The following is a 23,807-nucleotide window of genomic DNA, read 5'->3' as shown; positions in this document are numbered from 1 at the left end:
TAGCCAACTTGGTTTGACTGAAACTCGTCTCAGAAGCTCAACTCGCCTTGTTTGAATTCAGGAACTTGGTTCGGGGACATCATTAGTTGTCTGGCATGTTTGAATTTAAGTGTGTGTGTGTGTGTGTGTGTGTGTGTGTGTGTGTGTGTGTGTGTGTGTGTGTGTGTGTGTGTGTGTGTGTGTGTGTGTGTTAGCTCTTCCATGAGCCTGAAAAAGGAGACAGGTAAAAACTGGAGAGGAAAAAAAGCCATCAGTAAAAAAAATTAACACCAATTTTTTTTTGTACTTTATAATTTCGAAAATATATCAAAGGAGTCAAAAGCATGGCGTTTTCTTGACCTGAATTCATTTTCAACATGTGCTTCACCTTTCTTTTTGATCTTAGTTGGCTTTGGCGGTTTGGGCGTAATGGCCTTCTCCACACCGACGTCCTGACTGCTCACGAGACGTTCACCCTCCTGGTCCTCAAAATCGTACACGGATATGTCTTGCTCATTTGCTTCCTGTTGTCACAAAAGGAGAAACAAGGACAGAGAAACAATTATTAGATGTGCACATCGTTCAAGAAAATTTAATCATTGACAGTTATGGATACGCATTTGGATTTTACAATCATATGCTGCACACATAATCTTCAGGGATTATGATCTTGAAAACCAAGATCACTGACAAGCGAAAATAGACAAAGCAAACACCACTGTGCCATGAATTGGGGTTCAACTCCCTTGTGCTAAAACAAATAAAAGCTCTTATCCAATTCCTGCTGAAGACAGTATTGTCTGAATTGGTATGACATGACCTTGGTTGTACAATCCATAAATGGGTGAAACAAATTGCAGAGGAAATCTTCATGACACTGCTGGCATGTGGAGAAAAGTTTTGTGGTAAAAAAACAAAAGAATTCAACTTTTTGATCTAAATTAAAAGCGTTATGTCTGGTGCAATCCTAACACTGCACTTCACCCAGTGAACGCCATCCCCACTGTCAAGCATGGTGGGGGTTTATGGACTGTACAACCAAGGTCATGTCAAACCAATTGATATGCGAGACAAAGCACGCTAAAATATTGAAAGCAGCCCCATCATGTTATGGGGCTGATTTTCATCAGCAGGGACTGACAAACTTGTCTGGATAGAAGAGACAATGGAAGGTGGAAAGTAGGACGGTGCAAAAGTGCAGGAGAATCTTCGATGAAAACCCGCCTGAGTCAGCCATTAATCTGAAACTGGGTAGGAGATTCACATTTCAGCAGGAAAATGATCTGAAGCACGAAGCTAAAGCCACACTGGAGTGGCTGAATAAGAAGAAAATAAAATGTTCTTGAGTGGCCCAAAGTCCTGACTTGAACCCAATTGAACATTTATGGCGAGACTTGAAGATTGCAGTTCATCAATGATCCCCATCAAATTTGGCAGAACAAGAGCAATTTTCACGTGAAGAATGGACAAATATTTCACCATCTCACTGTGTAAAGCTGGTAGAGATTTACCCAAAAAGACTCATAGCAGTCATTGCTGCAAAAGGTGCTTCCACCAAGTATTGACCTAAGGGGCTGAATACCTTTACAACCAGTGAATTTTGATTTGTACATGTTTTTTGCTGGTATTCCTGACATGTAACCTCTTTCAATTACAAGTGTTTAGTTTGATCTCTTCAGTTATGAATAAAAAAGATCATTTGGAAAAATTGTTTCTACATAATTCATATAAATGTGGCATTATTGGAGGGCATGAAAACTTTTTCAGACCACTGTCAGTGTGGAAGGAAGGAGAAAATAGAGAAAGGAGGTTAAAAGGAGATGGTAGTTGTCAAGGGCAAGAACTTCACAACAATACAAGTGACATTTGCATAACTCGCTCAAAGTGAAACATGCTATGCTAAAATATTGATAAATATGAGATAGAATGATAAGAGCAAGATGAAGTTAAGGTAAGATGAGGGCGGGGGGGGGGGGGAGTGTATAGAGTAAAACATTATCAACAATCTTCTGCAGTGCAAAATGTGATTCAGGATGTACACAGTGGGGTTCAGTGTGGAATGGCACAGTTCACCTTGTAGGGCAAACAGACAAAAGGGACACATCAAACTGACCAGCTACAGGTCTTTGTATATTCTTACTCCCTCGATTCAAATGAATGAACAACTCTGCTAGTCTGAATTTCAGTTATAAATGAATTGACATCAACCTACCTCTCAATTGCGGGAGAGTGTGTCAGAGTGGTGCTGAGGTGTCGTCCACCAGACGGCGGTCTCCTTGGGTTAACCTGAGGCGGTCCCTTCGGGTGGGTGCCTGGAATGTCCTATCCCTAAGAGAGGATGATCACCTGTCTCTGTTATCATCTGAGCTCAAGCGTTTGGACATCGGGATTGCAGCTCTCTCTGAGGTTCGGAGAGCGGATTGCGGCGAGATAATGGTGGGTGGTTACACCTACTATTGGTCTGGTCACTCTGATGGTCACCATACCCAAGGAGTTGCTGTAGCTGTGTCCAATAAGCTGACCCCAATGATAATTGAGGTAACACCGGTCAACGAGCGTATTATGAGATTAAGGATTCGTCACTCCTTAGGTGTCATTTCCCTGGTCTCTGTTTATGCTCCGACTGAGGCGAGTGAACTCACCGTGAAGGATGCATTCTACGCCACACTCGAGTCTGTGGTTGATCAGTGCCCCAGACGAGATACACTTCTAGTCTTGGGGGATTTCAATGCATCGACTGGAACTGATAGGGATGGTTATGAGGTGTGTGTTGGTCCCCATGGGTCAGGAACTATGAACCAGAATAGCACTAAGTTCCTTGACTTTGCAAGAAGTCATGGACTTAGGGTGGCTGGTTCATGGTTTCAGGGCCCACAAGCTCATCGCTGGACTTGGTATTCCAACGCTGGCGGTGTGGCAAAGGAGATTGACCATGTCCTCATTGACGGTCGTTGGAGGATGATCCAGAACTGCAGGGTCTACCGGAGTGCTCAGTTCCTCAATACTGACCACAGGCTTGTTGTAGCAACTCTAAAGCTGCACCTTAAATCCTGGAGAATGGTACCATCCCAGCCTAGGCTGGATGTTGCCAAGCTCAGGGATGAGAGAGTAGCTGAAGAGTTTGCGAACAGGCTGAGTGGACACTTGGGGGGTCTGGGTGCTTTGGGGGGTCCTGAAGAGTTGTGGAGCGCCTTCAAGACCACCGTCCTTGATGTTGCCGGTGGATGCCTTGGAGCTCACCGCAGGGCAAAGAAGAATTTTGTCTCTCAAGGGACACTGGATACCATTGACCAGAGTCGCAGGGCCAGGCTGAATGGCAGAGCTGAGCTGTTCAGGGAGCTGAGGCGTAAAACTGTACGTGCACTGAGGGTGGACAAGGAGGCCTATGTGCGAGGAATCTGTGAGGGGTAGAGCATCACCTGTGGACAGGTGATTCTCGTCCCGCTTACAGGGGAATTCGCGCATTACGTTCATCCAAGCCCATCCCTCGGAGCACTGCAGTTCGAGCAGAGAGTGGTAGGCTCTTGACAGAGGAGTCTGAAGTGAAGGCCCGCTGGGCCGGTTACTTTGAGCGGTTGTACCAGGCTGATCCCCCAGCTGTCGAGTTGGACGTCAAGGGTGTTACAATCCCTGTTGCTGACCCTCGAATCAACTGTGGTCCACCTTCGCTTGTGGAAACACGGGCTGCGGTGAACCAGTTGAAACGGGGCAAAGCTCCAGGGATCTGTGGCATCCATGCCAAACTTCTCAAGGCTGGTGGAAATGCTGCACTCGTGTCGTTGCATGCAGTTTTGTGCTCTGCCTGGAACACAGGCATCATCCCAACTGACTGGAAGAGGGGCCTTGTTGTCCCTCTCTGGAAAGGGAAGGGTGATCGCCAAGACTGCAACAACTACCGAGGGGTGACGCTGCTCTCAGTGCCGGGCAAGGTCTTTGCTCGGATAATTCTTGATAGGGTTCGCCACCATCTGCTTGAGCACCAGCGTCCAGAGCAGTGAGGCTTTACACCAAAGAGGTCAACGATTGACCGTATCCTTGCACTCCGTGTCCTCACCGAACGCAGATGAGAGTTTCGGCAGGGGCTGCTTGCAGCCTATGTTGATCTCTGTAAAGCATTCGATTCAGTGAATCGGGATGTCCTCTGGAGGATTCTTGGTCTTCGTCGGGTGCCACCAAAACTGATCGATCTGATGTCTGAACTCTACTGGTACTGAGAGTGCTGTGAAGTGTGGTGGTACCATCTCTGACTTATTTCCAGTTGTTACTGGAGTTCGTCAGGGATGTGTACTTGCCCCCACACTTTTCAGCACTTGTATGGACTGGATTTTAAGGAGGATGTCGGAGAGATCAAGTTGCGGTGCATCATTTGGGAATGTCAAGATCTCGGACCTTGATTTTGCAGATGATGCAGTCATCTTTGCGGAGACTTTAGACATCCTCTTGGGGGCCCTCGAGGTGCTGAATGAGGAGTCGGAGCAGTTGGGATTACGGGTTTCTTGGGTCAAAACTAAGATCCAGGCTTTCGGTGACATCTTGGATGCTGCTGTCCTGTCTGTGTCTGTTTGTGGTGAGGATGTTGAAGTCGTGGAGAGATTCACTTACCTTGGCAGTGATATTCATGTCTCTGCTGGCTGCGAGTCAGAGGTCAATAGACGTCTGGGTCGGGCCTGGGGAGTCATGGATTCACTGGATCATGGGGTGTGGTGCTGCCGGTACCTGTGCGGGAGGATGAAAGTCCGAGTCTTCAGGTGCTTGGTGCTTCCAGTCTTGCTCTACGGATGTGAGACTTGAACTCTGACCAGGGATCTGAGACGGAGACTTAATTCCTTTGGTACCAGGTCTCTTCGGAGAATCCTTGGCTATCGCTGGTCGGATTTTGTGTCCAACGAGCGGTTGCTGAGAGAGACTCGGATGAGATTTGTTACCTGCATAGTCCGTGAGCGTCAGTTGCGGCTGTATGGACATGTGGCTCGTTTTCTTGACGCTGATCCTGCTCACCAGATTCTCTCAGCGAGGGAGTCTCATGAGTGGAGGAGGCCAGTGGGCTGACCACGTGCCTCATGGTTGCAACAGGTTGACCATCATCTCAAGGAGATGGGGATGGGCCTGGCATCTGCCTGGAGGATGGCCAGACGGAAGCCAATGGAGTACCGGTGGAAAGTGGACGCAGCGACGCGCTGTTCTGGCACATGCTCCCATACCTGACCTGACCTACCTCTCCCGGCGAAAAAAAATATAAAAACAGGACCACTGGACCTGTAACTTATCTGGGCCCTGACTGAATGTTGTAACCCAAATTTGGTAGCATTTTGACTGGTAGGTCCTGGAGATGAAGATTTTAAAAGGAATTTACACAATTTTCCAAAAAATTTACGAAGGCCACCATTTTGACAAAGTTCCGGTCATGTGATGGAATTCCAATTCCAGAAAAGCTAATAATACCCCTCTGCTTTCTACATACGGTTAACTTAGGGGAGGGGGGAGGGCATGGGGGGAGGGCATGGGGGGAGGGGCAAGTGGATAAAATAGCAATAACATTCATTAATATGATGTGTAGCAAAATGAGAATTACTTCAACCTTGTACCGCAGCTTGTTCCTCTTGCCCTTGCGGATAGGCTTCTTGCTTGGAAGCTGATAATCAGGATCACTTTGCTTTTCCTTCTCCTCACTCTCTTCCTTCGTCGATTCTTCTTCATCCACAGAAGGCTTGATCTCAACTGCCATGTTCACCCCATCATGCACAGTAACTTCCAGGCTTCCAGCGAGATGGACTTTAGAATCCTCAAGACTTTCCATTGGTGTACCATCGACCATGTTTTCCAATTCGGCATCATCTTCCATGCTCACCTCTCCATTGGGCCCCACCTTTACCACCTGAACCCCCATGGGAAGTGGGAGTGTGTGGCTGCAAATGCAGTAGGGATATGATAAGGAACATGGCAAGAGAGATCTATGCAATTTCTCAAACTCCAAATGCACTGTAAAACACGTGACGACAAATTGAACAAGAAAACGAGCAATGAGAGATTGTAAACCCTCACCAGGACTTCTTTTGAGTGGTGAATTTTTGTAGGTTTTTGGATAAATCCAATATGGCTGCAAAACAATGTTACCAATGACGTCATATGTGTGACCCTTTTGTCCTCATGGATAGGCGGTCATATGTGTAAAGTTTCGCCTCGATCTTTTCAGCCATTTCAGAGAAGATATTTGAAGGTTTTTTTTTTTTTAAACAAAACAATATGGCTGCCAAATGACGTGACCAATGACATCATCAAAAAAAATTGTGGACCATTTTTTCCCGATGACCCTCAAAAATTTTTTTATACTGATGTAGCGTTCTACATATGCACTTATGACAGCATAACGAGGGCACCTATGACATCATTAAAAAAAAATCACACTCATTCCCAATGAGGAGTACTTGCAATGCACCAAGTTTAAATTTTTTCCTTGGTGTGGTTTCAGAGATACAGAGGTCCAAATTTTTCCCAATTTTTTTCAATATGGCTGCCACACCACGTGACCTATGACGTTATAATTATCATTAAAACATTCTACATGAGTCGTCGCAGCAATGGTGAAAATTTCGTCTCAATCCGACAAGCGGTTGCGGAGAAAAACATGAAAGTTCTGTGTAGACAAACAGACAGACAAACAAATGAAAAAGTCACTCATGGAGTGACAACAAGACAAAACAGCACAAAGTAGAATGGCACTCAGTAGAGCGCATAACTCTGCCAAGTGGAACAGTTCACATTTTGTATCCCACTGACGGGCTGGATCCGAACCAAAATCTAATCCACTTGTTCTCGTCACCTATTCAACTCCACCTTGTTTTTTCATGACTCGTCCACAACTTTTTGAGATGAAGTGACATATTTTGTTTTGGCCCCATCTATCAATTTTATAAATTAGGCCTGTGTTGACCTTTTGACCTTAAAATTAATTGGTAGTTGAATTCAGCGACCTGATATGCAAATGCTCTTCAAATTTCAAGTCAATCGGATAAAAATTGAGGATTTTAGAAAATTTGGCCCAAATTGGCCTACGTCGACCTTTTGGCCTATGTTTACCTCAAAATTAATGTGGTTGAATTCAGTGACCTGATATGCAAATGCTCTTCAAATTTCAAGTTAATTTGATTAAAATTGAGGATTTTAGAAATATGGCCTATGTTCACCTCAAAATTAATAGGTGGTTGAAGTCAGTGACCTGATATGCATATGCTCTTCAAATTTCATGTCAATCGGATGAAAATTGAGGAATTTAGAAAATTTGGCCCAATTTGATCTCAATTTTAAATGGTTGGTTGAAATCAGTGACCTGATATGCAAATGATCTTCAAATTTCAAGTCAATCGGATGAAATTTGAGGATTTTAGAAACAATATAAAAATTTGGCCTATTTTGGTTGACCTTTTGACCAATGATAACCTCAAAAGTAATCGGTGGTTGAATTTGTTGACGTGATATGCAAACCCTGTTCAAATTTCAAGTCAATCGAATGAAATTTGAGGATTTTAGAAACAATATAAAAATTTGGCCTATTTTGGGTTGAGCTTTTGACCTATGATAACCTCAAAAGTAATCGGTGGTTGAATTTGTTGACGTGATATGCAAATTCTGTTCAAATTTCAAGTCAATCGAATGAAATTTGAGGATTTTAGAAAATTTGGCTCAAATTGGCCTATGTAGACCTTTTCGGTCGACCAAATGTTACGAAACTTCAATGCAGGACCGTCGCAGGGTCAGAGACATTAATCTCTGAAAGTTTCAGAACGATCGGTTGAACAGTTTGGGCTGGAGGTAAGCGGACAGACAAACAAACACATAAACAAGCCGGTAGGCGGCGATGGGTCGCCGAGCATGGAAACTATAAGATATAGAGCAAAATGGATGTCATTTAGCGGATAGGGAATCACCTTAAGATTACGCATATCAAATCTCATCCAGTTCCATCTACTGATAACTACGCGGTATCCATTTGAATGAAAAGTACCGAAAATGCGGTTTGAAATCAGAAATCCCCAAAGTTCGAGGGGGTGCTGTGGGTGAACAAAGATATAAATCGAAAACCCGGCTTGATCGTTTGTGCACAATGTATTCCAGACGATTCGTGTGAATTTTCATGACCATCCGACCATAACCCTAGGAGGAGTAGCATTTGGCGCGAAGGCACCTCCAGCTCTCGCATATTATCGATTTTTGCACTAATTGACCTTTGACCCCTGACCTAAGCGAAATTGGTCAATATGTCCTGAGGCAAAGTTGTAGTACTCATTGAGTACCATGAACCTGCAAAGTTTCATTCGTATCGATGCACTCACCTGGTCGCTAGGGGGCCTTCAATTTTCGCCAATTTTCGCGCATACCCTAATTGTAGGGGGTGCTGCGGGTAAAGTATTCCATAAATCACAAAAACCGGAATATATTTGATAGAACATCACCTATAGATCATTCGTGCCACATTTCATAACCCTACGTGGGATAATGGCTTTCAGAATTGATTTCGCGTGAACGGTACCGATTTTGAAGGTTTTTCAGTTGTTGCAAGGGAACCAAAGCGTCCCTTGCAACCATCACAATTTCCAAAGCACTAGGTCATAAGATGTACCGACCACCCGAGTTTTGTCAAAATCCGCCCACGTTTACTACCAATTATGTTGATGACAAACGAACATCCAAACAAACAGACAGAATTACTGACAATAAGGGTCACCTATTTCGGCGACCCAACAAATGGAGGCGATCAACATACTTGACCAATTTTTTTTTTGGCCAACTAACAAACCAACAGACAAATGAAAAATCGTGCTTTGCACGACACTTGGCAAATTAGTTGACCTTTTCGTGTGGTGGTCCAAGCTGTAATGTCATGGAATGTGTGGTGTTTATTTGTTCGTACATTAATAAAATGACGCGACGTCACAAATAACAATTATCAGGCGCGCGTTGTCATGGTAACGGCAGCAGATTGAAAATTTTCACAACTCATTTAAAGCCACCATGTGGCATTCAACAACTTATCATTGGTGCTTGTTGCCTTCATTCTGATCATAGAAAATATTTGAAAATACCTCGGAACATTTCTTTGCAACCAGCTTTACGATCCCGCTATCAGGTTTGAAATATGTTGTAAAACAAAAATATGTATTTTATATGTGTGTTTTTCATGTTTTGGGTGACCCTGACCTTGACCTTGGGTCATTTCGATCAAACTTTGTACACGTTAATATTAGATGCATAAATAGACAGTATAAGTTTCAATATAATAAGTGCAAAACTGTTTGAGAAATAGCCATGTGTAATTCACAAAATTCCCCATTGGTTTATAATGGGCGATAATATAAAGTGATGCAGAATCCAGATCCTGATCGTGAACATCACCAAAAGTCACACATCTTTTTGCACTGTGGATTTCTATCAGTTGTTAAAATTTCATCCAAATTGGTTAAGAATTGTGACCTGTAAGAAAAACAGAACAAATAGAATTTTTTTTAAATCACGCCAATAGCTAAAAACTTTGATGTCATACACTTGCGAAAACTGTGCATAATTTGTACTAACATGCATTTTAAAACATTAAGATATTGAATTGAAGTTTGTTTTGGCGTCAACAGGAAGTCGCTACGACTTCCGGTTCCTGAGTTATGTTCAAAAGCTTGTTTTCACCTTTTTTTGACGTAACATCGTGACGTTGAGTGCGATTATGACGTGATTTGATCCCAGACTATTTCAGCAAGATTGGCTATCAGATGCTAAAATTTGAGAACGATTGCTTCAGTAGTTTCGGCTGCACACGAGCGTAAATATATTTTTTAAATGACATCAATAGACAAAACGTTGACGTCATACGCTTGCAAAAACTATGCATAATTTGTAATAAGATGCATTTAGTAATCATTTAGATATTTGAATGAAGTTTAATTTGGCGTCAACCAGAAGTAGCTACGACTTCCGGTCACTGAGTTATGTCCAAAAATGTGTTTTCACGTTGTGTGATGTCACGTCGTGATGTTTAGTCCGATTAAGACGGGGTTTGGACGCGGACCGTCTCAGGTGGATTGCCTATCAGGTGTAAAAAATTAAGAACGACTGGTCCAGCCGTTTGGGCTGTAGACGACCAGACAAACAAACAAACCAACAAACGGAACAGACCAACATACTTGAAAAAAAATCGAAGATTTCGCCAAGTAACGAACGAACCAAAATGCAATACCCTCTCCGAATCCTTCGGCGAGGGTAAATATGTATGCCCACAAGCACACTATTTTTTGACATAATATCATGGAATGAATCAAAGAATCTTAAAAAAGGGAAGAACATAAAGATTGAGAATGAAAAACACAATCTTTTTTATATTCAGGATCTAAGGCTCATAATGGAGCTGTCACTCAAACATCTCGCACACACAGATACGTACAAACGAACATGCGCAACACAACATAAATCTGTTAAACAAGACAAACAGCCACTGAGCTTGGGGGAAGTGCCATCACTTCTTGGGGTACTCTGGGTGCCAGCAATGTCACAACAAAGGCACCACTTTTATCACCGCACTCAGCAGGGCATTTCCTAAGGAGGAATTTCATCGTCCCCATCGATGCCAACCTTAGGCTGTTTGTCCATGCTCTTATCATTTTACATGTCAAGCAAGGAAGCAGCACGCACCATTTTAAAAGCCTTTGGTATGACTGGGCCGGGGTTTGAACCGCTGACCTCCCAGACTTGGAGCTGACACTCTAACTATTGCACTACCAGTCTAACAAAACAGGTCACACATTTAGCAAGCATGGTCTCTGTTCACATAAGAGCACCTGATGATGGGTCCTTGCCCCTGCTCAGAGGTACCAGCCTGGTTGATAGGAATGATCTCAGTGACAAGACCTTCAGTCACAATGCTACTGCCTCCATCGTCGCCCGTTCCGACTGTTACAGTTCCATCCTCTGATACGCCTACGACCTCAGCAACAAGGCCTCCAGAGCCAACATGCACCACCAGGCCTTCAGTGGTTGATCCCGATACTACTGAAGTGGTTACAGCTGGGGTAAAAAAAACAAAAATAATAGGTATGCCATTAACAAAATCAGAAAGCAGTTTGGAAACATAATCCTGAATAAGATAATATCTTGTATCCCACCAGCAAGTATGCTCAAGCAAGAATATCACAAGACACATCATCATATAATCATGGACACAAATATGAAGGATTTTTTGACAGCCCCCTTTCCCACTGCCCCCAAACTCACCCCAATCTCACATTACTGCATCAGTCTGAACCGTACAAAGTACGTGATGGAACTAGGCCTGCATGATGCTTTCCAAAGTGAATGTTAAATGTTATCCCCCATCCTGACACATGACCTTAATTACCCCCATTAACCATCCCTAAACCAACGTTCTTGTTGATTTCAGTGTTTCCTCCTAGTCTAGAAGCCAAAATCTGTAGCTAGCCTAGAAAATAGGTTCGCTGCTGATTTCATGTTAGAATGGTGCAACTGGTGTTTTTGAAGAGTCTAGGCATGACCAAGTCTAGTTCCACTTGTTGCCAAGTCTGCATCTGAATATTATGGCCGCCATGACAGTAATCAAAATGGCCGCCATCAGATTTAGTCTTTTTCTTACTGCAAATTGTACTAGCCAGAAATTTGTCATAATTGTGAAATACTATGTAATCTGACACGAGGAACACTATTTTGTGCTTTATTTTTGTACTGGATCACAACTTTTCACATAATTGACAACTTAAAGACGAAATTGAAAATGCACATACGAGCAACAAATGTGAAAAAGAAAACGTTTAGCACTATTGATGGAGATGGGTTTACAGTCAGTCAAAGGTTATTTCAACAGCTGTCAGATTCTTTCTAACACAAAATTACATTGCTTTGCAGAAGAGAAAAGTGTTGTGAGAACACCCAAGTACAATTTTCAGAGCTATTGATCGGCTTGTACACTGAACGGGTTCCTACAAAGGGCTTTGCATCCACATGCTTTCGTGCAAGGCAGTCCATTCCGTGTACATTTGCACCGTCGAGTTGAGCATGACCCACGGCATTTGCATGTCGTCAGTTCTACACAGTAAGCAGTAATAGGCTGTGCAGTCATGAGTCGCGGCTGAAATGTCTCGTTGCCATCTTTGACGACCTGTTCCCACCCACAGTTCTCAGGTGCAGGTAGATGTGGTTCAGATTCCAAGGCTCTTCTCCACACAAATGTCTGGTAGTGTGCTCGCTTGATGTGTAGAATCAGAGCATCGCGAGTTGGAGGCAGATTCTCAATAGCTTTGGTCAGACTGAGAAACAGATCACATCTTACTCGCTGAATTGAGTTATCTTGGCCATGAGGGTCATAAAGCCTGCAGACAAATGACTCAGCATCTGCAATCACACTCTCATCAGGAATTTCCTCTTTGCCTAGGTTATTCAACAGGTGGGAGTTGTTTTGAAAGACAGCCCATGCAGAGCGCTTCGCAATTCCAGCAAACTGGCTTGTGCTGTCTGAACCTGTCACTGCATGAAATGCCAGAAGTGACTCCCTCTGCGAATCTGGGATATTGATGGAGTCAATGGGAATGTAGTGTTGCTTTTTGGGTGTCCCTGCATTCATCCAGAGAAAGGGACTGAGATGCAGCTGATAGGCAACAAGGAGAATGAGGACATCAGTGTCCCGGCTAACAACAACAGTTTGCATGTACCCCTGTTCATATGCTTCCTTGGCATGGAGAAGAATGCGAGTATCAGCCTCTTCGTGCTCAGGAGATGACAAGTGTGAGACATCTCTCCCTGACGACGTCCACACTTTTGCAGGATCTGTGAAGCCTCCATTCAGTACCAGCTCCTGTTCGTGATTCTGGAACTTGTTTGCTAACTATGTGCATAGAAAATTTGCTAAGCTAGCTTTGTTTTCATCGAGGCAGATGAGTGTATTCCATTGCCCCATGGACTGGCTTCTTGTTTGCACGTCTCTTCTGATTGCTTTCTTGCCCCGTATCCTCTGACTTCGAGCTGTTGATTTGATCGTTTTCTTCCTATACTGATCAAAGGCAAGATCAACCCTGGAGCAATAGTTTTAAAAAACATGACTAATATGATCTGCAACAGAATCTGCCCATTCACCAAGCGTTTTAGCATTCATCCTGTTCCCGAGTGCCTGGATCAGTGCCATGCCATCGATGATAGTGCATGTCGATAACGGTTCTGGAGCAACGTTTGGCAAGCCTTGCTGGAGAATCTTGCCAAGGTCAGCTTTGTTCAGAGGTAGACGTAATCTGCCATTAGGCATTGCCAATGACAGAGGAACTGCGCATATCTCTTGCTCCAGCATTTTGTTCATGTCAACGTCTCGGCCTGCCTGCATTGCTGTCACCACACGTGTCAGAAGTTTTCTGTCTGCCTTTAGTGTGACCATTTTTTCCTTTCCCACTTTGACTTCAACAGTGTACATGCTCTCGAAAGTGTGCAGATTCTTAGACTTGATTCTGTCATGAAACCTTGTTGTCTTATTGATCAACCGGTCCTCCACGAAGTCTATGACGAGCTGCTTTCCAGTGATTTCAGCATTCAAGAGATCACTTGTCACAACATCACTGGCAATGTCCCCTGTCGTAATTGAGACTAATTCTGGGGAAGTGCGATCAAATGGATTGTGGGTCTTGAATAGGTCAATGAGCTTTAGCACATACTCTTGGTCTTGGATCATTCTCTTGGGACCGAAATCTTTATGCGCACAGTCATTCTCATCATCGTCGTCTTCCTCACTGCCAGCGAGTGTGAACATGTTTTTTGTGTCTCTGGTAAGCTGAGCTCTTTCGTTGAAAGAGAGAGCCCATCTGTCACGGGCAGAGTCTGTTTTTGTTATTCCAACCAAATCTCCAGCTACTTTGCCGGCTTTGTTCACATGTTCAATTGCCTGGTCATCAGGTATTTCATTGAACTTCTGCTTTGTTTCTTTTGTGACAAAGTCTCCTGCAAGGAAACCTCTATGCACTTCTGGAGCTGTTGTCGGCAACATGTGCATGTCAGCAAGGAAGACAGCTCCCCAGCAAGAGTAATGGAAATGATCAAATGCTGCAAACCAGGGAACATTTCAGCAAATTATGTCAGGAACAGGATCCAGTCTCCTTCACGAAGAGCATGTGTGAACCTCAAGAGGATGGAGATCAACTTCATGTATGTTCTCCAGAATCTAAAGGTGGCATTTTCTGAACAAGTAGCTTCAAACTCTTGAAACAGGACCTGCACCTCTTCCACCTCAGACAAAAGTTCTCCAAAAGAGGAATTCATTCCTCTATCATCTTTGTTGGCAAAGGCATCTGAAACTCTTCCAGCTGCACCTTTCAAGTCATCCCGGATGAGCTTGTCATTTTCTTTGGCCCATGCTGTGAAGCATGCCCAGAGAACGGACCAAAGTGCCTCTAAAGTCAACTTGTGAACGTGGATGACACGGTTCCACCCTTTCCCTTTGATTACTTGTTCACATGCCTTTCCACCAAGGACTCCACTTTCCATCCAAATGTTCTCCAGGCCTGACGAATCCATGTACTGTCCGAGTACTTTCGTGAAATTCAATTGGATATGAAATCCTCCAAGCATGATGACCAGATCCTGACAGCCGTTCTTATCCCATTGCAGCATCTTTGCTTTGCAGTAAAGCTGTTCATCAAAAGTGATGACAGTGTACTTCTCCCCAATCTTCTTTGTCATTGCCTGGCATTTCTGTAGAACCGTCCACAGCGTGTCAAAGTCCTGTGCTGGGGCATTCAGAATCGGCATTGGCCCGATGACTGTCACTGGTGGCTCAACTGTGGATATCTTCTGGTTAAAGCCACTCCAGCCTGGAACGGCCTGATTATTTTGTTGATGCAATCTGGCCAAGATCCAGGCAAGCTCCTGAGTGTTGGCTGCTTTGATTTTCTGTTCAATGGGTGAGTACCATGTATGCTGCAGTGGTTCAGAGAAAACAGGTTCTGGCTTCAAGTTGGTCATATTGGCCTCTTGGACGCTTGTCATTTCAGGAGGGGCACTGAGAACTTTGGAGCGGCCAGGTTTAATCTGAATGTCCATCACTGGCTCTTGTTCTCCCTTGCGTCTGAGGGCCACGCACTGACTTGCATGAAAAGTGCCAGACCCAGTCAGCGTCTCCTCAATTATGTCAATGTTGTCATTAGAATATCTCAAATATCCTGTGGTAGTTGGGATGTTGAGAAAGTTCCTTGGGATCATGACATTTCCATTATCTCGGAAGCATTGTATAACATCATTGGCAATTGCTGTGTCAATGCGCCTCACTGTATCGTACCCAACTGTGTGTGCAGCTGCATGAAAAGATTGACAAGCTCTTTTGAGCGTGTAGCCTGGTGAAGAGCAAGGCCAAGGCCCAGGTGTTTGGGGGTCAGTTTTTTGCCTCCTGAAGCCACATGAATAATGTCTTGGCAGATGCTCAGAACTTTGTTCTTGGTATCTGTCTCATCCGCTTCTTCATTGTCCATCTTGTCAGTGCTGTCACCACCACAAAGAAGCTTTACAAGCATGTACAGGGTTTCAGGTACAATTCGCTCTGCATTTTCTGTGTTCAGTCCACCGATAATGCTATGCCCTGGAGAGTGTTTTACGTCACTGTAAATCTTTATGCCCACTCTGAAGATCCAGCTAAGGATTTCGTTCTCATGATGAGGCAGACTGCACTGGGCCAATTCATCTTCTTCAGAACTTTCACCTTCTTCAGATAAATCATTCACGGCGGTTCTCATGGCAAACTTTGTTACAGTTGAGGACGCAACTATGAGGGGTTTTGTGACATCCAATGGCTGCACGAATGTCACCTTGTCACTACCAAAGTGAACCTCCACTTTCTGCTTGAAATTGTAGCTTTTGTAGGCTCCAGCCTCAATTCCAAAATCATTCAATAACAGCATGCTGTAGTGTTCCCAGATGTTTTTCAGGGTAAACACATGTCCCTTCTGCAGCTCTTTCTCAAGCTGGTTCATCACATTTCTGAAACAGATGCTTTCAGGAGACTGGTTTTTCTCTCCACTCTCCTTTTTATACTTTCTGTGAAAAGAAACATAACACTTGAGGTGATATTTACCTTCAGCTGCCATCAAGTCTGAAACACCTGCAAACCTGTGACGCATGGTGGGGTCAAATTGGGCCAAACTAAGCATCCTGGATGATGTGTGATCAAATTCAACATTTGTCAGGACACCAGCTTTTCCAGGAATGTCAGTCTGGCAGAAAGCGCATTTTGACCAATCCATAGCGCTGTGCGCGGATCTTAGTGACTTTGGGACATGGTATTTCTCTGAGGAACCTGATGTTGTGGGTATCTCTTCTGCGTAAGTCACAGATTGTGGCTGAATCCTTGACTTCAGTCTGTCTATTTTTTGTGCATGAGTAAAGTCACTATAGCAGAATTTGTGCCATTGAATCTTTTCGACGTGCTCCGGTACAGAATATTTTCTGATTCTTGAGAATGAGTCAACATATTTAGCGTCATTATATTTCTCTCTTTCTTTACAACATTCAGCTACAGTTTTCACACCAACGATTGTAGTCTTTCGAAGTGGCGTTGACTTGCTAGTTTTTGAACTGTCCTGGAAAATAAAGCATTTATTCCAGTCTACATGCTCTTCTTCTTCTCGATCCCTTGAACCCCCTGTGAGAAATCTTGCGGCTTTCATTTTTCAGTTAGTCCTGGGTAACAGAAAAACACACAGTTATGTAGTTTAGGTTCATTTTATAGCAAAGTTGTAAAATTCATTGATTGTGGTTTGTATAATCAGACATTCTAATTCGAGCCTGAACATTTCTTTAAAAATAATATAGTGAAAAACAAGTCATATTATTTTTAGAAAATGGATGGAGCAATGTTTTTTTTCTATACTCCCATCAGCTCAGGCATGCTCAAAAACATGGAAATCGACCCTAATTTTGTAATTTCATGTCAATTTGCGGCTGAAATATGACGAAAAGTGTATTTAATGGCGACCATTTTGTAAACTGTCATGGCGGCCATACTATCCATATCCAGAGTTGGCAACAAGTTGATTCACGTTTCTGTGTGTCTGGACAGTCAATTTACACCTGTTGCACTATTCTAACACGGAATCAGCAGGGTCGTACACTATTCTGCATTGGGCCTCCTGACTATCCCCTTCTCTCTCTTTTCCTCTCCTGTTCGTATATCCCCTTGCTTGTTGTGCCCAATTGTTGCCCCACGACTTTGCTCTTCCATCAGGAGAAGAGAAGAGAACCGGTGCGTCCAGTCCAGTGCATCAAATCGCCCGTGAAGTTATGTTGTACAGTCTCCCCCCGCACCCACCACCCCACCCCTCCCCTCTTCTTCGTTGGCAAATTTTGATTTTGAATTTTGGCAAATTAAACTCAGAAATGTTGAATACACATGATAGAAACCACAACAAAATATAGAGCGGCTGGTGTGAACAAAATTTAAGCGGCTGCTGACAGCAAAAAAAAAAAAAACAAACAAAAAAACATGTTGCAACTGTAAAAAGCCACAAAAGTTACAAATTATCCTTAGATTCACAAAGGGGAAAAATAGGGGCAATGCCCCAGGCGCTCACCTGGTAGCAGCTGGATAAGAAAACCAGCGAACCACTGGTAGGCGTGGATAACCCACAAAATATTTAACGGAGAACAAAGTAAATACCGATGGTTTTTTTTTTTTTTAATGCAGTGAACAAACTTTGGTACATCACAGGTGATGAACGTTGTGGTCAGGTTTCATCAAAATTATGTGTAGTTTCTGAGAAGAGAGAAAATACCTATTTTGGGGGGAAACCACCCCTCCTCCCCATAACATCCCTCAGCCCCTGATTTTTCAAAATAGCATGAAGAAACTTTGGTACATTATGAGTGATGAAGGTTCGGGTCAAGTTTCATCAAAATTGTGTGCGTGGTTTCGGACAAGAAAGCAAATACATATTTTGTGGGGCAATCCCCCTTATACCTCCTTAGAGCCCGGTTTTTCTAACGTTATGAACAAACTTTGGTACACCAAGGGTGGTGAAGGTTGCTGTCAAGTTTCATTGGCATTGTGCGTGTCATTTCTGAGATGAAAGCAAATATCTCTTTGGGGGGGGGGGCAACCCCTTGTAAACACCCTTCGTAGACCACCTCAGACCCCGATTTTCTTTAATGCCGTGAACAAACTTTGGTACGTCACGGGTGATGAAGGTTCTGGTCAAGTTTCATCAGAATTGCATGTGTAGTTTCTGAGAAGAAAGCAAATACCTATATTGGGAGGCAACCCCCGTAAAACCTGTTAGGGCCCGATTTTTTTAATGCCATGAACAAACTCTGGTACATACACGGTGAGGAACATTGTGGTAAAGTTTCAGCGAAATCCTATGTGCAGTTTCAGAGAAGTTGAAAGTATTTATGGACGGATGGACGGACGGACGGCACGCCGTCCCCAAGCTCCCAGGAACTACATTCCAGGTGAGCTAAAATGTAAAAAACAACAACAAAAATTATTCCCACCTCCTGCGTAATTCAAGCATGAGCCGCCATGTTTGGGTGGTGGTGGGATGTGTTTCCTGCTGTTCGTTTCATTATTCTGACTTTGAGTGTCATTTACAGCAATTATTGGTTTATCGTGGTGGTTGCACTCCAATAATTTACCGTGTTTGCTCAAAACCTTCAACAGAAAACTAATTTTCTCATAAGAAACAATGTAATCAGCGGAGGTTGTGCGTCACAAACGTGGGTGGCTGGGGAAGGCAGACAAACACACACAGACACACATACATTTCAATAAAATAAAATGAAACTTCACCAATCTATGTTAAATGGTGTTGCTTGTGGTGTGGAGTTACAGGGGAGGAAGGTGCAGGGTCTTAAACATCTGCCATTGCAGTTAATCACGTTGCAGTTAATGTGACTCACTTTCTTTGCAATAATGGAAAAACACTGAGCACTCGCTTTGATTTTATCAGCATTTCCACAAATCATTCATAAGGTAGATTCCTTCAGTCCAAGCACTTGACCAGTGCTCACTGCTCGTATTGCTCGATAGCTTTCATTTGAAATCGCCTTCTTTTGTCTTACGCACAAGGACACTCGTTGATCCCTTACCAGTCATAGTGCCAAAGGGTGCACAAGATATTACGTGCTAAGTTTAGCAGAAATTTCAACTTTCGATGCGCCCACACACCGCCCAGCATCCCACGGCACATCTCTGCTAGTTCGGTGGGCGTGGAATGACGGCCGGATGTGTTTCCGATGCTTATATCAAAGGATACCGAGTCGTCGTTAACTCAAATAAGCCATGTTACATATCCGACTGTATCTAGGTCCGAGGTGACCATAGGTATACAAGTACAAATTAAAATTTTCCCATGGGAACCAGGGTGCGGGGGCACGGCATGCTGCAGATGGCAGATTCGGCTGGGGGGCCTCTGAGATATGAGGCTCATGGTGTGAGAGTGTGAAAGGTCGTGCTTCGAGAAAGTCCCGCAGTGATAGAATGGGCATTTGAAAGGCTTTGAGGCGGTCCCATATATGTGCGATGTCTGCGGAGGTTCCACAGCACGAATAGTGGGTGTGGCAAACACAGCTTGGTTTGCCATGGGGAATGAAACAAATTGAGATTTAAGAATATGCTGCACAGTCTTACCTTTTCCTCTTAGGAATATCCAGTGCTGCTAGCAAGCTCTCACTAACATTCCACAGTAGCCACCTGACCTGAAGGGTAGCTGCAGATGCCAAATTGACACAAGAGGGAGCTATAGCTGCCTCCCATCACGAGAAGGAAAGTTTATATTTTAATTTTTTGTATTTATTATATATATTTTTAGACATCAGCCCCATCATTGGCTGATACCAATATCCTCAAAATACCAGATATCGGCCGACATAATCGGTCGACCACTAATGATAAGATAGTAACTACAACTAGAGAAAAACAAAACAAAAAATTCTCAGTACAAACCAGTGTTAATTACTGGAGGTGTTCTAACCTAAGAATTCAGCAACCAATTTTACACAAAGTTATAAGAATTCCCTAACAAAGAACTGCAACGCAAGAGGAGGACAGAAGGTCCATTAAACCTATGTAATAGCTGCCAACCTATAGCTGTTTATCCATGCTCTATCCTTTTAAATGCTGAGCGTTGAGTAAGGATATACCATTTTTAAAATCTTTGGTATGATTCAGCCGGGGTTTGAACTGCTGACCTCCTAGGCTCAAAATGGATGCTCGAACCATTACACCACTGAGGCTGGTGTTACCCCACATGTGTCACGCAAGTGGGGTTAAGCAATTGGTTCACTCTACCTGCCAGTCTGTCAGTCTATGATTTAGGAGCTATTTAATTTCGATTGAATGATATATCTTGCATAGTGGAGAATACAAATCGGAGCACAGACCTGCAGTTTAGCAGTACTTTGGCTCTGAATTTAGCAAATTGTATGGCATCTCATCCCATGTGAGCATGCGCACAGCATGGAACATTTAAGCGTGTCTGCCTTTCTTGCAGTTAAAACAAAATTGGAAAAATATTCCAAACGATTCAGCACATTCCAAAAAGTCCACAAGTGTGTGTCCACTCTCAGGAGAGCCATAAAACAACATCTGTCCAACTTCAAGAATGAACTTTCCAACTTGTCTCCCACCGCTAAAACCTGGTGGTGCCTTGTTTAGTCTGCCTGGTATATGCACTCCTTCCATCCCTTGCCTCTCTTCAAATGGCACCACAGCCGACTCCGCTTGTTAGAAGGCTGAATGCCTCAATTCTGTGTTTGCTACCAAATCTTGTGTCCTGGACTCGATGTCTTTTGCACCTGAGGTCAAGAGAAGCTTCAAAATTATTGGAATCTCCCGCACTGAAGCCGAGTCTATGGAACTATCACTTCGCCATCGCAGACAGGTTGGTGGTCTCTGTCTTCTACCGTCTCCTTTCTGGTCTTGCACCCTCTGCTCTTTCCGTGCTTTGCCCCAACCCCCCACCCCAGGTGTGTGCAGGACTCGCACGGTCCACCATCAACCTCCTCCTGGTGAAACTATCTAAATCCAGGATCACTGCTTACCTTACCTCATTTGTTGCTCTTTTTTTTCGACCTGTGTAACAAACTTCCACATCCTCTTCAATCTCACTTTTACTTCCTGGTCTTCAAGTCAGCTGTTTATCACCATCTCTGATCGCCCCCTATCCAAAACCAAGACCTTTTCTATCCTCGTTAAGTCCCACCACCCCCCCCCAATCCAGCCCTCCATTTTTTCTCTACTGAGAGTTCCCTCCTGTATCCATCTTGTCCACCTCATGCATCCTCTCCTGTCTCCCATTACACCCCACACCTATTGATTGTCCACCTCCTTCTATCTTGGCCTTCAAATCTGCTGTTAGTGTTCCCCCCCCCCCAACTCTCTGCTCTTCTTTTTGTCTTGTTGCATCCAGATCTGTTTTAGTACTGGCTCTTTCACCGGCCTAGACTATGTATATAAAAAGTAATGAAAATAAAAATAACAGGAAACTTACTGCTTTTAGGGATGTCATAAAAGACAAAAGAAAACAACAAACAAACAACAGACACAAAAAAAGCTAATTTAACATGTTAAATAATGTGGTGTAAAAGAGGGCGCATCAGTGACAGATCCATATATTTTTTTTCTACAGCCTTTAAAAGTTTTATTTAATTTCAATCGAGTTATGTATTTCAACACTATAACACAAATCACCTTGTTTGCACTTCCAGCAACCTCTAGTTTAGCAGTATTTGGGCATTATTGTATACCATCTCAACCAATCAAATTTGCCACTCTCACTCTCAGGGAGGGATAACTTTGAGATTCTTTTTCTTCTTCCAATAATCCATTTCCAATAGAGTTCCATGTCCTTTTTCTCAAGACTACGCATGGTAAGGTGTTCTTTGAACTATTTAGTTTTTATTTTTCTCCAATCATCCATTTGCATTGCAATTAAACAATCAATAACATTTTTTTAAACTTTACATTAGGTGAATAACCTAATGATCAACCCTTTTTCATTCAATGGAGAGTAAAGCCCAATATTTTATTCAGCTTAAGACAAGAGTTAGGCAATAGGAAGTGGCCCAACATGGAAGTGGTACCAGAATGATTATGTTCAACTCCCTTCCCCAGTGTGGATCGGGCCATTGTTACCCCATCCACCATCATATATTCACCTGCAGTATCTGTTCGACCTACTTGGCTCCCAACAAAAGTGGGGATACTACCTATTTAGTCGCTTTGTAACATTCAAAAATCATGTATATACACGCCTGTACTTGCCCAATTATAAACTAAAATTTACTCCAACAGAATGATTATGTTCAAGCATGGAACTATAATAGCATACAAAATGTACATTTTGTGCCAGTTTCAGAATACCATTTCCACTTACGACCCAAGCCTCAAACTAAGTGCCTTGTGTGCAAAGATCACCTGTCGCCATAATCCCAGGATCGCTGGATAAGCGGTGCATGGTGGTGCCAGTATCTTCGGTAGGCAACCTCACAAGGGTGATGGCACTGAGAGAGGAAGCACCCCCAGATGTTGCCTCCTCCAGGCTTACGGGATGGAGTGTAATTATGTGCGTATCATCGCTGGTGCCTTGATCAACAGTCACGTGCTGGAGGGCCTGCAGCGCCTGAACGGTAAGTGCCATGCCCTCTTGGACACTAGTGCCTTCATTAACAGCATTAGCAGTGTCATCAATAGTTTCACATTCTCCTTGCTGCTGCTCAGGCATCTGCAAACCGCAAATGAAGTGTGTTGTTCTCTAGAGTGAGTTTAAAACAATGGGAAGAAAGCATCAGCTGAAAACAACACCAAGAAAAATAACAAAGAACCAAACTCGAGTATACATTTATGTTTCTTGCAATGCTGTAAACTTCTATGCAATGGCATAACTCCAGCATACACTTGTTTTCAGTGCTCTCTTCCTGCATATCCTAGTTGTAGCTTTTAAATGTGTAAATGTAATGACTTGAAATGCACTTTCTGGCTCAACTAACTATGGTGAGAAAAATTAAGAAAGACTATGAGAGTGAAGAAAGTGAAGGGGTCTGTCAATACAGGACACACAAGATCGAAAAATATCTTCGCATGTGATTATGAGACGACCACTAAAAATATATTCCATGAGAAAAGCATCGATTTTGAAAGGGATAACAAAAATAACTAGAATGGCACTCTTCGACGTCAACAGTTATGCCTCTGCACACATGATTACATCATTGTACTTACTTGTATCAAATTAACAATAAGAGGACACATTCAAACTGCTGGACTTTCACTCAACAATAACAGGACACATTCAATCTGCTGGACGTCCACTCTACAATCACAGGACACATTCAATCTGCTGGACGTCCACTCTACCATAACAGGACACATTCAATCTGCTGGATGTCCACTCTACAATAACAGGACACATTCAAATTGTTAGACTTCCACTCCACAATAACGGGACACACTCAAATTATTGGACTTCCACTCCACAATAACGGGACACATCCAAATTATTGGAATTCTACTCCACAATAACGGGACACATCCAAATTGCTGCATTTCCACTCCACGATAACAGGACACATTCAAACTGCTGGACGTCCACTCTACAATAACAGGACATTCAACTTGTTGGATGTCCTCTCCACAATAATGGGACACATTCAAACTGCTGGACTTCCACTCCACAACAATGGGACACTCAATCCTGGACATCCACTCCACAATAACAGGACACATTTAAATTGTTGGACTTCCACTCCAGAAGAACAGGACACATTCAAACTGCTGGACGTCCACACGACAATAACAGCACACAAATTGTTGGACA

General features: G+C 43.4%; 1 protein-coding gene across 9 annotated transcripts in view; it reads right to left on the bottom strand.

The window, feature by feature from the left end:
- The window catches only part of CTCF (CCCTC-binding factor), a 114,928-nt gene that overhangs the window by 53,212 nt on the left and 37,909 nt on the right, over nucleotides 1-23,807 (bottom strand). For 6 of the 9 annotated variants that reach the window (XM_085888909.1, XM_085888908.1, XM_085888915.1 and 3 more), the window contains 4 exons: nucleotides 22,409-22,745; nucleotides 10,800-11,025; nucleotides 5,552-5,885; nucleotides 368-503 (listed from right to left, as the gene is read on the bottom strand). In XM_085888909.1, coding sequence (XP_085745035.1) covers nucleotides 368-503; nucleotides 5,552-5,885; nucleotides 10,800-11,025; nucleotides 22,409-22,745 — 1,033 coding nt within the window. Of the gene's footprint in view, nucleotides 1-367; nucleotides 504-5,551; nucleotides 5,886-10,799; nucleotides 11,026-16,525; nucleotides 17,094-22,408; nucleotides 22,746-23,807 lie in introns of those variants that run through there. The other 3 variants (XM_085888913.1, XM_085888914.1, XM_085888916.1) reach the window with 3 other exon arrangements.

The sequence above is a fragment of the Eptatretus burgeri genome, chromosome 7, assembly GCF_056783735.1.
Source record: "Eptatretus burgeri isolate ZD-2024b chromosome 7, Ebu_testis_v1, whole genome shotgun sequence".
NCBI classification, from domain to species: Eukaryota; Metazoa; Chordata; class Myxini; order Myxiniformes; family Myxinidae; genus Eptatretus; species Eptatretus burgeri.
Note: the sequence above shows the minus strand (reverse complement) of the source record. Positions and strands in the feature narration are given on the sequence as shown.